General features: G+C 48.3%; 2 protein-coding genes across 2 annotated transcripts in view; both read right to left on the reverse strand.

The window, feature by feature from the left end:
* Positions 1–788: 788 nt before the first annotated feature.
* ap1m3 (adaptor related protein complex 1 subunit mu 3) lies at positions 789–14,885 on the reverse strand. Its single transcript, XM_056604710.1, has 12 exons — positions 14,631–14,885; positions 13,039–13,195; positions 11,779–11,846; positions 11,536–11,666; positions 8,535–8,682; positions 7,928–8,054; positions 4,672–4,814; positions 4,240–4,311; positions 3,751–3,909; positions 3,179–3,304; positions 2,784–2,859; positions 789–2,439 (listed from the first exon to the last, which is right to left on the reverse strand). Exons 1-12 carry the CDS (start codon positions 14,670–14,672, stop codon positions 2,417–2,419), a joined length of 1,272 nt encoding a protein of 423 aa, XP_056460685.1. The 5' UTR covers positions 14,673–14,885; the 3' UTR covers positions 789–2,416.
* A 331-nt stretch (positions 14,886–15,216) lies between these two features.
* c12h1orf210 (chromosome 12 C1orf210 homolog) overlaps positions 15,217–15,645 on the reverse strand; it is a 4,706-nt gene continuing 4,277 nt past the window's right edge. Inside the window, exon 4 of the mRNA XM_056604755.1 lies at positions 15,217–15,645. This exon is cut by the window's right edge and continues 33 nt beyond it. Coding sequence (XP_056460730.1) covers positions 15,425–15,645 — 221 coding nt within the window. The 3' untranslated portion in view covers positions 15,217–15,424.

Raw genomic sequence — 15,645 nt, forward strand, 5'->3', positions numbered from 1 at the left:
TGGTTTGCGTGTGTGTGTGTGTGTGTGTGTGTGTGTGTGTGTGTGTGTGTGTGTGTGTGTGTGTGTGTGTGTCGTTCGCTCCTCTTCCATCTGCATGTGTGTCTGCTGCCGCCAGACAAAGGGGTCACAGAGTCAGCCTCTGTTGGCATGGCGATGGACGGCCGAGGGCAGGACAATACACAAGGCGGAGCCTGTAGGGGCTGGCGTTGGTTTGCACCACTCACTCACACACACACGCACACACACAGGCACCAACTCACACACACATGCACGCGCAGACAAACACACACAGGCACTCACACACACAGGCACCAACTCACACACATATGCACGCGCAGACAAACACACACAGGCACTCACTCTCTCTCACACACACACACACACACGATGACTCAGTGATTTAGTATCCCTAACTAAAACCCCCCCACACACACACACACACACACACACACACACACACACACACACACACACACACACACACACACACACACACACACACACACACACACACACACACACACACACACACACACACAGGCGTTGTACAGGGGGGCTCCTGACACACAGGTGGTGTTTGTTCAGGACAGTGAGGAACAGAGGAGGGCGATAAGAGCAAGACACCACCAGACAATACGAGGCCTGTCAGGGCGTCTGCATCCGAGCCACATGGACCCTCTGACACCCGCTACCTCTCCACAGTCACCAAACAAACTCCTCCTTATGAAGAGATTGAACCTCCTGGGTTTCATTGGATATCAGTTATTCAAAGCTACACCTCATGAGAATGCCTGAAGAACGTTGCGGTAAGAAGGGGAGCTCCTTCCTACATGGTCACAGCAGGGCCAAAGCGTACACCGATGATACTCGTACAACCACAAGCGTTTTAGGATAGCTTCCAATGTTACCTGAAGTGTTCAAAGATTAAGATAAAAGATAAAGGAAACCCTATTTCCGGACAAAACAACGTGTAGTTCACACTGCAGGGTGAGTGTAGGTGTGTGAGAAGACTAGTCGGAGGCTTGTTCCATTTCATCGCAGCTCTGAAAAAACAGAATTACTAATATATCCCATTCCTACAATTCATGAAGAGTGACTGATCAATATATCACACACACTCACACACCAACTTTTCAATTATTATGATTATTAAATGCCAAAGGCTGCCAATGACAAGTCATGGACATAATGGAATATTGTGACATGAGCCATTTGGGCCAATATACAACTTGATCAGTCTTGAAGAACCAAACAGAACATCGATATTCCGTTTCCACCAGTTTGACCACTGAGTTCAGCCCATTATTTTGATAGTTTTTCTCTTTTTCAACTAGAGGACAACGAGCAAACCTGGACAGCAGTAATAATGAGATATGACCGAGATTGGCCGTCTGGTGCTCATTCCTTCAGTGTCTTCCCCCTGGGCTCCAGGGACGACGAGCACCTGAGTGAGTGGCCCCCTGGTGCCCGGGGAAAGCACCAGTACCAGTGAATGGCCCCCTGGTGCCCGGGGAAAGCACCAGTACCAGTGAATGGCCCCCTGGTGCCCGGGTAAAGCACCAGTACCAGTGAGTGGCCCCCTGGTGCCCGGGTAAAGCACCAGTACCAGTGAATGGCCCCCTGGTGCCCGGGTAAAGCACCAGTACCAGTGAATGGCCCTGTGGGGCCCTACACCATATTGTGTTACACAGCGCCAGCAGCCATGACCATAATGTGCATTATTGATCAGTGATCGCGGCTGGTGTCCGTTCCAGTGCAGCGGGGGTAAGGCAGAGTCACACAGGGTTGAGAACAGTCCCAAGGCCACTGGAGGCCTTACATTTAATTTCAAGTAGTAAAAAAACATTTTGGTAAATAACTTGGTCGCTGCTGGTTCCAATTGATTCAGGCCAACGTCGGGTTCTAATAATGTTACAAGAGGAACAGACTCATTTCCTGGTCCTTAAGATAGGTTAAAGCCATGATTCAATTTTGAGGACATGTTGACGAGAAGTGTATGCCCTGTGGTTATAAAAGATCTAAAAGGCGAACAAACAATGTTATTGTTTTACAGCTTGGAAGTTGTAGTAGAGAATATTGCTGGTGTACCAACACACTATATATAACGTGCACTTTGCATGGTGTCATGGCACTGTGGAATAATTTCCTTACTATTGATTTCCTTTCTAAAAACAAAAATATATTTAAATATTGTGGAGAATCTCTGCATCGCACCAGAGTGCGATGCAGAGGTGGAGGTTCTGGAGGCCTGTGGAGCCTCATTAGCTCCAGCAGGGTGTAGAGAACCAGTCCCCAGGCCGGGGTAACCTTCTCCTCTGGGCTGGTCCCTCGGCTGTGAGGAGGGGAGAAGGGAGGCAGACAGCAGGAGACGGAGCAGAAGGTGAGGAAGGATTCATCGGTTGGTCTCAAGGGGCCTTTAGGTGGTCCGCAGCTGGTAATCTGCCAAGAAAGGAACGTAAACGCAGAGGATTAACCCACGCACACACACACACACACACACACACACACACACACACACACACACACACACACACACACACACACACACACACACACACACACACACACACACACACACACACACACACACCCCCCAACATAAACCTTATGGCATCCAACCTTTAGTAAATAAAAGGTTAAGTGTTACTTAGTTGTTGACATGTCTTTGAGGTGCGTTAAACATGTACTGTAGTGAGGAGCTCTCGTTGTCGGGGAGCTGTTCAGCGACGCCTCTGAGCTGTGGTTAAGGTCACCGTGTTAAAGGTCACCGTGTGCTGCCTCACCTCCGCTCTGCGTGATGTAGCGCACCCATGGCAACGCCTGGTAGCCGCTCTTCTCGATGATCTTCAAATAGCGAACCTGTGACGCATTTCAGTACATTCGTCAGACGGAAGAGAAACTACAATATATCTCGGTCGGTACAGTAAGGACGTTCATAGAACCGAGTGCCAAGCACTAACCATCACTAGGTTAACCCATTCCCTGTACACAACTATGACAGCTAGGATAAGTAATACAGGACTAAGTAATATAACTAAGTAGGACAGATAATACGTGTGCACATCAAGTGCCAGGACATACAACATACATTAGTGTGTAGGAGTGCATAATATTCATAAGCAAAGCCCCCTTTACGGAGGGCTCTATCGCGGGCTTGATGGGCCGACAGTGAGCTCACCTGGATCCCTGACACGGTGAAGTAGGGGATCTCAAAGTTGACTGTGATTGGCCGCTTGCCCTCCAGCTCTTCGCTCTCCACGCTGGGCAGCCCGAAGCTCGCCCTCATCATGTACTCCTTACCGCCCTGTGCGCGCAAACACACACACACACACACACACACACACACACACACACACACACACACACACACACACACACACACACACACACACACACACACACACACACACACGGAGTCAGTAACATATTCTACAACACAACTTTGAGGACAACAACAAAGGGAAGACATCATTCTTGGTTGGAACTAGACAAGGAAGTTGGTCGTTTGTTTTCTGATATCATTAACTTCAGTAAGGAGTGACTCTCAACAGACGTCGAGATGAACTATTAAACTATTAAACGAGTCTGTCGGATCATTTTTGCATTTCGAAGCATAACATTTTGCTGAGATCATTCTGGTTTAACGATCACAGAACGCCAATGGCCCCTTGCTGTCTCAGAGTGTCCCGGTAGACGACAGAGTCCTTGGCTCTTTAACGGGAGCCACGATGTGAGCCCAGTGAGACGCACCGGGAAGGCCTTGATGTTCCACTGCACCACGTTCTGCTCCGGGACCCACTTGGCGCTGCCCATGCTGGTTTTGAAGCGGGGCGAGTCGGCGTCGCTGGGCACGGGGACCAGTATGGACACGTTGTTGGCTGTGGAGCGGTTCTTGAACTGACTCCGGGCCTGGAGAGCCAAGGAGGGATGTTGTGACATACATTATGATACATATATTATGAAGCATGAAGGTCTGATGTAACCAAATAGGATCTGATATAGATATGACAGGCCTGAAATAACTATAATGTGATCTGATAAAACTATAATATAACAATGATATGGTTTAGTTTAACGATGAAATGGTTCAGGATGGCCATGATATGGTTGAGTGAGTGAGTGAGTGAGTGAGTGAGTGAGTGAGTGAGTGAGTGAGTGAGTGAGTGAGTGAGTGACTGAGTGACTGAGTGACTGAGTGACTGAGTGAGTGAGTGTCAGACATGGGTCACCCTGCATTACCTTGACTTTGATCTCCACTCGGCTGTGGGAGAATTTTTCAATCACGCTCTCGATCCAAATGAGGGGCTTCACCTGCAGGAGGAGAGAGAGAGGGGCAGGTTCAATCACAACACTAAACTACACACTACACTACACAACACTAAACAATACTAAACTACACTACACTACACAACACTAAACAATACTCAACTATACTACACACTACTAAAGGGGGTTTGGTCTGATGTGGATCTGAAGGGGGTGTGGTCTGAAGGGGGTGTGGTCTGAAGGGGGTGTGGTCTGATGTGGATCTGAAGGGGGTGTGGTCTGAAGGGGGTGTGGTCTGAAGGGGGTGTGGTCTGCTGTGGGTCTGAAGGGGGTGTGGTCTGAAGGGGGAGTGGTCTGATGTGGTCTGAAGGGGTGGGGTCTGCTCTGAAGGGGGCGGGGTCTCACCGCGGTGTTCAGCCGGTAGGACATGAGCTCGCTCTCGCCGTCCGGGGGGATGAAGGAGATCGTGCGGTCGTTCTCGAAGCGCGACAGACGCACACACTGGTGGAACTTCACGTCCTCCAGCTCCACCGCCTTGCTCTTCTCCCCTGCACACACACACACACACACACACACACACACACACACACACACACACACACACACACACACACACACACACACACACACACACACACACACACACACACACACACACACACAAAAGAGAAAGGGAATTGATTCTGAGAAATATGGGAACATTGATATTGAATATGTGCCTACGTTGTCTCGTCCTATTGTATTTTTTGTATGTTTGTGCTTCTATCCGTTCTTCCTTTGAAACGAAGGGCACAACCTCAATTAGACTTCCCTGTATCAATAAATTATGTCAAAATGCTCTGTTGCTGATAGGGTTCCCCACCGCATGACCCTTGGTTTCTGTGCTATCTCCATGTCCTGCGAACTGCTGTTAATGTGGACCATTATAGCTTTTCACAACCAGACAATTCTATCCATGTGTTTCCAGACAGTCGCCACAAGAGGGTGCTGTAGAGTGATGGACACAACTGAGACCGCTTTAACAGATAAGATCAGGGGCCGTATTCACAAAGCATTTTATCTTACCGCTAGGAGTGCTCCTAACTCGCGCTAAAACATTTTACGTAGGAGTTTTTTCTTAAAAGTTATTCACAAAGCCGATGAGACCTACTCTTACTAAGGATAAATCACAAAGAGTGAACTAAGAGTGACGCGCCGTTGCTATGGATTACGTCAATTCTCGTGCACGAGTTTAGAAGCGGTCAGTTCGGTGATTGGTTGTTCAGACGAGCCCACTGAATCACCGAAAAACAAGGAAATAGCCTAGGCTAGAAATTAATTCCTATTAAGTAGTTATAGTGCAGTTAGCAGAATACACGCATGATGACAATTTTGTGCAGACCACGATAATGACGTTGTAGCCTGCACGTTCAAGAGAGAGAGAAAGCAAACAATAAAAATACGTAAAATCTAAAAGAAAATAAATGTTACGAACTACCCAAGTGTTGACTGATTTGTGCCAAGGTGTTTACCTAAAATGTGTTTTCAAAGTGATCCCTAAATGCCTGTCCACTCGGTTCCACACGGCCAAATTCCTTGTAATGTTGATCGCCATCATCATCATCATCATCATCATCATCATCATCATCGTCTGGCTGTGGAATGTTCCTCCGCTTGCAAAGGTTGTGTAGAATGGCACATACAGTGATTACTGTGCTTGCCCTCTCTGGGGTGAGGCGTATTTCGCCGTGGAGGACATGAAACCGACGTTTCATCTGCCCAATTCCTCTCTCCACAACATTTCGTGTATGTTTGTGTGATCGCAAAGAGCCAATACGATGTGTTTTACGCATAGGACTAAGCGTAATCTGCGTAATCACTTACATGTTACACTTTAACTGTGCTCCCGGTTGTGGATTAAGGTAGGGCGTCTAGAGCCACGTCTTGCATGGATAGTCACTGTCACCCAGCAAGTGACACCCAACTGGTAGGCCTACATCTCAAAAAGCTGCCTCAGACCGCTCTCCATTAAAATGCGCGTATCATGGGTAGCTGAAGATCCAGGCCACTTTGCAACAACATCCAGTAGGCTATGTTAAAATTTGCATCAAAAACAACCTGCGTGTAGTTGGAATGCACTTTCTTTCCCACTATTGACGAACACGTCCTCGTCTTTTGATGGCGCAATTATTTTTATTTTTTATAAGTTATATATATTTTTTTATAACTTATAATTTTTATAACATTTTATTTCGGGACTAATCGGATTATTAGTTAGTCGGGGATGTTATTGCATCGCGCATTAACTCCACAATAAATTGAATACCCTAACATTTCGTCTCGCAGGCATTTTAAGATTCTTTGTGAATAGGTCTTACTGAGTTAGGAGTCCTCTTGAGGACTTTTAAGCTCTCCTAGACTTAGGTGCTACTTTTAGTCCTAAAATACTTTGTGAATTGCTCTTAGTGAAAAAAGTTAGGAGTCCTAAATTTAAGAGTGACACGCCCATTATTTTTAGGAGTTACTCCTAAATTCGCCAGTTAGGACCTACTTTTAGCCCTAAGATCCTTTGTGAATACGGCCCCAGATCAGCACTAGATTATTGGGTGCTTGTGGAGACAACATAATATCAGAATTAAGATACTTAGACTAAGATAATTATACTGCTACTAATAAACAAAGAAAACAATATTTAAATTGATAAACAACAAATCTTTCTTATCGTCTGCAGGGTGTGTGAACCTCTGTGTGTGCTTGTGTGCGTCTGTGTGCGTTGGTGTGTGCCTGGGTGTGTATGCGTTGGGTGAGTGAGATCCATGGGATCCTTCATGTGTTCATCTGCAGCCTGGGGGGGGGATTAAACAGGAAGGGGAGAGAGGGGTCATGCTGGCTAGGCTGCTCCCTGGGAGGGGAGGGGGAGGGAGGGGAAGGGGGGAGAGGGGAAGGGGGGAGTGAGGGGTAGGGGGGAGAGGAGGGGGAGTGAGGGGTAGGGGGGAGAGGGGGAGGAGGGGGAGTGAGGGGTAGGGGGGGAGGAGTGAGGGGTTGGGGGGAGAGGAGAGGAGGGGGAGTGAGGGGTAGGGGGGGAGGAGGGGGAGTGAGGGGTAGGGGGGAGAGGGGGAGGAGGGGGAGAGGGGGGCAGGGGGAGTGAGGGGTAGGGGGGAGAGGAGGGGAGGGGGAGTGAGGGGTAGGGGGGGAGGAGGGGAGGAGGGGAGAGGAGGGGAGGAGGGGGAGTGAGGGGTAGGGGGGGAGGAGGAGGGAGAGTGAGCGGTAGGGGGGGGAGGAGAGGAGGAGGAGTGAGGGGTAGGGGGGGATGAGGGGGGGAAGGGGGTGAGGGGTAGGGGGGGAGGAGGGGAGGAGGCTACTCAGGGAGGGGGGGAAGAGGTTCTCAGAGAGGAAGGTAAGGAGGCCAAGAGGAGAGGGTCTCGGAGTGGCCCACCAACACATGGTATACAGTGCTTACCATGTGTTGGTGGGCCACTCAGGGCCGGTGATAGTGTATAACATGTGTTGGTGTGTTGGTGGGCCACTCACTGCCGGTGACAGTGTATAACATGTGTTGGTGTGTTGGTGGGCCACTCAGGGCCGGTGACACAGTGTGTACCACGTGTTGGTGTGTTGGTGGGCCACTCAGGGCCGGTGACACAGTGTATAACACGTGTTGGTGTGTTGGTGGGCCACTCACTGCCGGTGATCTCGAAGAGCACCTTGTCGTTGAGGCCCAGCCGGAGCTCCGGCATCCCGGAGAGAACCGTCCTCAGCTTCACGGAGCCGAGGATCTCACTGCTGAGCACGCTGCCCGACGCACTCACCTGGGGGGGGGGGGGGGGGGGGGGGGGGAGACACAGGGGGGGTCAGACACTCACCTGGGGGGGGGGGGGGGAGACACAGGGGGTCAGACACTCATCTGGGGGGGGGGGGAGACACAGGGGAGGTCAGACACTCACCTGGGGGGGGGGGGGGGGGAGACACACAGAGCTAAAGTGCTTAAAAACACTATTTGAGACAACCATTATCAATGCGTCAAACAGTACAGAAAACACATCTATTCAATCCAAAAAACCTCCATGGCCAGAGAAGTGAACGTGTGAATGCACAGCGGCCAGAAGTGTAAACACCTGCAGAAAAGTCAAGACAATCCCACTGACGGGAAAACTAAATTAATAATGAATCCGATGTGAAACGGTCCCTTATCTTGTGGTGAGGGGGGGGCGTCCACGCAGTCCCATGGAGCTGGGGTTAGACACATATCGATGGCCATTATGACATCATCCATCGACAGTCCTCCTCACCAGTAGGTTGACGGACTCGATGACGTCCATGAACACCTCGTTCTTCCGGTACTTGATGCCCTCTGAGCGCCAGGACACGGCGTTGGTCACGGTGGCCGGGGGCCGGGGGGCCCCCACCTCCAGCTTGTGGCCCTGCTGAGTGATGTACCTGAAAGGAAAGGGGGGGGTTACAAATCAGACGAGGAAACTCGACTAAAAGACGACTAATGCTGATATAACTCATAAGGATGCATTCAAATATGTCAAACCTAATAATAACACACACCACCTAATAAATGTTTCTCACTCAAGCGGTAATTCCGCAATACATGTTCCTGTTTTATAAACCCAGCGTGACAATGTGATATCATACCCCAATGTAACGCCGACTGCAAAGGAGCAACCGTTTCGACTTCCCTAAGCTCTCCCCGATCCATCCCTCCCGTTAAACCCCGTTGCCATGGTAACCACGCTGCCAGGCCCTTCATCTGGGGAACCCCTCCGGCTCTCGCTGATCTTCCCCGAGCTCCGTCTCCTCCCGGTTCAAAGGGGCCTGAGGCACCACTACAGGGGGGGGGGGGGGCCCTAGGAGGCATCCCTCACAGACACTCACTGCTCCCGATCCCTCACCCCGTCACAAGAGAGCGAGCCCAGCCACCCCCCCGCCACCCTGAGATCACTCACTCCCCCCGCTCGTCGCTACGATAGCATTCTACTCAAAGATGATTAAAAGTTCAGGACACGTGGGCGACGTTGGAACGAGAGACTGGGGCATGAGTTAGGAGCCGACTGCAGAAAGTCGCAGACAACTTAGGAAAGGAAAGGATTGAACACCAGTTTCTTTCTTCACAAAGCTATTGTTTTAGTAACATAGTAACATTGAAAAGATAGATGTCATCGATGACCTTGTTTAGGATCATAAAAGACAAACAAGAACGTCACTTTTATTTAATTCCCAACTGCCACTTCAAGACGGACATATTGATGGTGAACGTCATCTGCCAAACTAAATCACACACACACACACACACACACACACACACACACACACACACACACACACACACACACACACACACACACACACACACACACACACACACACACACACACACAGTGTAAGGCTGTGTTCTACAGATCGTCAAGGTAACCAAGGGAGTCTTGCGAGATGGAGACTTGGGCCGAAACGGTAAACAACATGTGACCCAGCGTGTTTATAGAGTCACCTCCTTCCCCCCACTCTGGTGTCATCATCACAGAATTAGATCAGAGGACCAGTGCTTGATAGTCAAACAAACCTTGAATGTGAAAATAGGGGTACTGTTTAAACATGTTAATAATACCATGTTAACGAGATATTATTATTATTATTATGCAGGTACTTTTAGAGCTTGACAAAAAAGTTTCTTCGGATAAATCCAGATTTCGCCCAGCATTATTTGGAAATGAAATAGAAGCAGTAACGTTGATTGTAGACGGCTATCATTACTAAAACATTACTTAAAGCAAAAGCTGTATGACAACATAAGCTTTATTCACCCCCTGAATGCGTCACTATGGTGTTGTTCTGCTCTTTAGTTCTTGTGGAAGTTGTGAATTTAACTCTTGAAACTACGCTTCTATTTCTGGCTCCCTCCTTCCTCGTCTCTCTGATGTTTCCTTCTGAATAACAGATTCCACATTACCACCTTGTCCCCAGATCATGCTTCCTAGCTAGAAAACCTCAACAAAACAGGCTCAGCAACCTCTCTCGGTAACCTTCAGAAAGCCCTCTGCAAAAGTAGTTTCACTCAGCCTGGCCTCCGTGTTAACACTGAGAAACACACCTCCTGTCGTTCATTGATCTGTGCTATCAAAATCCGCTCTCCGAAGACCTGTACCCGCAGCAGTAAAGGTTCCTCTGCACATTTGATTCACATCGATGGTTAAATCCCTTCGACTGATAGCGATGAAAAGTGAAACACTGTTGATCTGAAGCGGCCTCTCCACTCGTTCAGAACACATGATGTGTGCCTGAGTATCAACCAAGAACAAACTTCAAACTTTAGATTTGGAAGGGGATTTAGGCAGCTGAGCCATCTCGGCCGTACCAATATCCTCAAACTTCAGAGTTCACACAGAACAATTGCTTTCGTAACGTTCAGAAAGCGCTTTGAGCAGGGTTATGTTCCACAGCGACGACCACGAACATGCCGACATGAGCCTGAAGTGGTGGGTGGGCGATGATTGATTGATTGAGGGTACTTTCCTCCCTACTATGCGTCCTAGATCCTCCCCCAGCCCTCCTGAGTGGGGCAGTCTCCTTCACGGCACGGAGAACGGAGAGCAGACACTGACAGGAGCTTGATGTTACGGCTGTGGGATTGTTCTGTTTGCTCCGATTCTCCTCAGAAATGCTGATTAGAGGCGGCGGCGGCGGCGGCTGTTTTGTGTGTGTGTGTGTGTGTGTGTGTGTGTGTGTGTGTGTGTGTGTGTGTGTGTGTGTGTGTGTGTGTGTGTGTGTGTGTGTGTGTGTGTGTGTGTGTGTGTGCGTCTTATCTGTCTGTGTCTCAAAGGTCCCCTGCTGAATATGACTTTGTACACATGCATCAACAGGAACCCAGTGTTTACAAGTCGCATGCACACACACCAAACACTGTGAGCAACACACACACACCCACGTGCACACACCCACGTGCACACACACATTGTCTTATCCAGAACTTCATATCAAAAACAAACACAATTCAAGATCTACTTCAGTCAGCCAAACGACCATTTGGGATCATAATACAAACTTATGAACACGCAAGAAGGTCATTCCAGTAAAGGTCTAACACGATTCAGAAGCCGGCGTGATTAACCACTACACATAAAGCACGCATTGCCATGGGAGCTCGAATGGGAATGAAGGTACATCTTAAAAAACAGCCACAGGGAACCAACAGACAGAAGATCCTTAACCAACAAGCTAACCAGGAGTTCACCATGTCTAATGGCCCAAACTATGATAATAATGAGAGTCGTGGCTGAGCGTTCTTACTCTTGCAGGATCTTGCTGTCGGTCGTCTGTGGGAAGCCAAAGTCCATGACCTCGTCCATCAGTTCGTACACCGTCACAAAGTTGTCCCGGATACTCTCCTCCTCGAGCTCCTTGAAGTACTCTTTGAACACCTGCCCGCCATCCCAGCGGTTTGGGGAAGGAAGGAAGAATCATCCTGGTTTTTTATGACGCGTTTCAGGAATCAGAATCAGGTAAAAACGTATATCAAAGCGTCAAACTCACCTGTGTGATTTTATAGAGGAAGGAGTATACCAGGGCAGCGTTGGCGTTCTTCCTGGTCGTAGCCACCACTGGACGTGTTAAAGAAAACCAGATCCCAGATCCTCGCAGACTACATCGGCTTTCAAACCACGCTGCCCTTAATGACAGCTAGACAGCAGCAGACCGTGGAAACACCTGTGGGCCCTCGGCAGGGTTGATCTTAACTCAAATCACATTGCAAACTTGTCTTCCTCTGCCCAGGGCCATACTGTACAGTGGAGGGGAGGACATTACAATATTCAATGATGTGGATCATTGCCATAGGAACATAAAAAAATAAAGGCTCATGAGGTAGAGCGGGTTGACTGGTAACCGAAAATTGCTTGGTGAAGGTCGAGGTGTTCCTGGGGAAGACACTTCACCCTGACTGCTCCCAATGAGCTGGCGTGTGTGAATGAGTGAATGAATGCTTGCAAATCGCTTTGGGTAAAGGCGACAGCAAAATCCCCTAAATGTAAATGTTAATGTAATAAACAGCGTTTGAGGAACTACCCTAATACCGCACGACCAGTCATCCAATTGAATAAATGTTCCCTTTGGAGAGAAAATCGTTCAGGCCTTGCTCGACACACCCTGAGTGGAATGGGAAGTGAAACAACAGCGAGTGACTCCCAGACTGCATCCTGCAGAACAGGACGCAGCAGTCTGAGGGGGGGAGGAGGGGGGGGCTAAGACCGAGGCTAACAGGGTGGGGGGTCTGCAGCCGTACGACAGGGAGGAGGGGGGGGGGGGGGGGGGGGCTAACGTAAGACTGAATGGCTTAAAGATTGGGTATGAAATTCTCTTTTTTGGCCATTTTTGCAAAATTACTTGAAATCCTTATCATAACCCACTTACAGCCACTGAGTTAGAAGTCCTGACATGAAAATTAAACAAGTCAACCATCTGTGGAACGGGCAGGGCTCGAAATACTCCAGCCAATGATTTCCAGACCCACCGAGTGGCATTGGACAGTAAGTACGTCAATCAAACGGTCGTACTGTCAAAATCAGATTTTTGCCACACAACAAAACAAACCCTGTGACCAACCACAGACATCTCAAAGGAGGACGTTCTGACTGGACAGGTCATGAATTAGTTTAGTAAATGTGTTGCATATTGTACCTTTAACAATTCGAATGCTGTCTTTTTCAGGTTAGAAAAACGAATGATAAAACTCTGTTCAATAAGTTTGTATTATTTAGTCAAGCGGCATATTCAGAAGCCTGGGGTGGAGGATACAGTAGAGGTTGCTGTGCTTGATCCACAGGAAGTGCGTGTTGCCGTGGGTGATGATGGGGGTGATCTCCCCATCCTCCTCCTTCTTCATGAGGAGGGGCATGAAGTGATCGATCTGGTTCATGTCTGTGTTGCCCTTGTAGTTACGACAGATCAGCACCTGAACCAAGGAGAAGGGAGGTCAAGTTCTTTTATTAGTCAAATGCACAACATAACAGGCCTCGCAGTCATAGCTGGCAATGACATTTATGTATCCCAAGCTCTCCTAAGCAATGCAAATATAAAAAGTATTAAAAGTATAGTATTAAAGGTGTAAAATGAGTAACAAAGTAATCCAGGAGAGGGGAAGGGATATAAAAGGCCAATGTGCGATGAGCAGCGATAAACACAGAGTCAAAAGTTCAAAGGTCACTGCAGAAACAGAATGAGGTCAATGCATTGCCCTGCATTTCATTTCATTTACAGATCGGATTCTTGTCTTTTTTTTTATTTTATGGAAACTTCCAGTTCTGCACTTTTATACAGAGAAAGCGTTTTCCATACTGCTTGAAACGACACACACACACGTATGACCTTGGGGAAGATTATGAGTATCAACAATGTATTGTTGCTTCTTTAGCAGTTGGACAAAATAGTTAGCTGTATCATTTCTCAGATTTTGTTAGTTTTTGTGTTGTTTTCATGTCAACATCCAAGTGTGGCTAGATTTATCTCCAGGGTGGATAAACTGTTACAGTTACAGTTGGGTTTTCACATAAGAGCAACAAACAACAAGTCTTTATACACTGAACGAATGCCCATTGTGCTCACTACTAAAAGAAAGCAAACAGAAATAAAGAAGAAAATAACACATAGGCCTAATATAACCCCCTCATCGAAACATGAGTCTTTTCAGCTCTTAGCGACGTCAGATCGACAGAAGAAACGACACATTTATGCTGTGTCAATAGTGTCTTTCAGCACTATGCAGGCCAACACAGACACACAACAGCACCAGCCCACCGCTGTATCCACTCAACAGCAAAACAGATCCTCCTCAATGACTTGATTTAGTAGGGAACAATTATTTGTGCAAATAGGACATTCTATTTACTTAGAATTTTGCTCGATTTTCCCCAATAAAAAAAAGCCCCATGCCTTCAACATCATCAAGGCTCATCATCGAGATAACAAGGCTCATCATCGAGGCCATCGATGTGTCACCTAAACGCGGGTTGAACGTGGGGAGAGGGGGTTAGACGAGAGGCCGTAGGACATGCTGGCCCAGGGGCAGACTGTTTTAAATCACACTTGCATTGACCTCAACTTCCATCTCTTCATGAGGAGTGGGAGCCTAACGTAGGCTACGATACGATTATTAACGATAACTTTGATACATGTGTAGAGACGAACGATAAGGAGTGGACAGATGCTTCCTCTTCACCGCGGACGGAAAGTTTAACACGGAGCAGGCTGTCAGTCAAACGAGTGGAACAAGTTCCACCGCTTCTCCCCACAACAATGTGCAGGTGTAATAGACCCGTTCAGGTCCCCCCTCCTGGTCCCCCACCAGGGAGACCACCAACTTAGTAGACCCCCCCCCCCCCCCAGCTCACCTTGCCCTTCAGGTCCAGGATGAACACGGCGGACGCCGACATGTTGTTGGTAGATGGTAATAAATCCGGTGAACTTTGGGCTCGTTAAAAGGAGAGAATCGCCGCACGAGCCTTCATCTCCTCTGCTTCTCTGAGTCCTCGCGCTGTTTTCCGGGTAGTCGCACGAGCAGTCATTTAGCTTCACGCGCAGACCTGTCAAGCAGCTTCTAAACACCCAACCCATAGGATTGGGTCTAGTCTCTCTGGCGCTCGCTCTCCTTCTCTCTCTCTCTCTCTCTCTCTCTCTCTCTCTCTCTCTCTCTCTCTCTCTCTCTCTCTCTCTCTCTCTCTCTCTCGGTCCCTGTCTATCTGTCACTCTCCTCCCCTGCTCTCTCTCTCTCTCTCTCTCTCTCTCTCTCTCTCTCTCTCTCTCTCTCTCTCTCTCTCTCTCTCTCTCTCTCTCTCTCTCTCTCTCTCTCTCTCTCTCTCTCTCTCTCTATATATTTATATAACCTCTTTGTATTTGTAAGTTGTGACTGCATTGGTACAGTTCCTCGTTATAATTTAGCAGGGTTGATTTGGTTGAATAAAAAAAAAAAATGCAATAGCACAAAATTAGATTTATTTTTGTTAAAGCCCACAAGTTATTTCAAAGATCCATTGTACAAAACATTAATTCATTACAGTATCTTCCGGTCATTTAAAAAAAAGTTACATTGTGTCAAAACAGCAAATCATCATGTGTTTGTTAGCAGAATACGTACTCAAGCCGTCTGATCTATGAAAGTGCTTGACCCTTAAACCGAAGGAACGACTTAGGCGATGGAGAACTGGATCTCGTCCATCTGGTCGTCTTCGTCCTCCATGTCCCCAGGCTGTCCGAACACTGAACTGAACTGAACTGCGCTGTTGTCCTCGAATCCCCCCGCGGCGCGCTCCGCCTTCTCCCGCTCGCTGCTCTGGATGTAGTTGTCCTCGATGAAGCCGTCGTCGTCCTCCTCGTGGATAGGAGGGATGCAGTGTGGGTTCCCCCCCC

The sequence above is a fragment of the Gadus chalcogrammus genome, chromosome 12 (assembly GCF_026213295.1).
Source record: "Gadus chalcogrammus isolate NIFS_2021 chromosome 12, NIFS_Gcha_1.0, whole genome shotgun sequence".
In the NCBI taxonomy this organism is placed as follows: Eukaryota; Metazoa; Chordata; class Actinopteri; order Gadiformes; family Gadidae; genus Gadus; species Gadus chalcogrammus.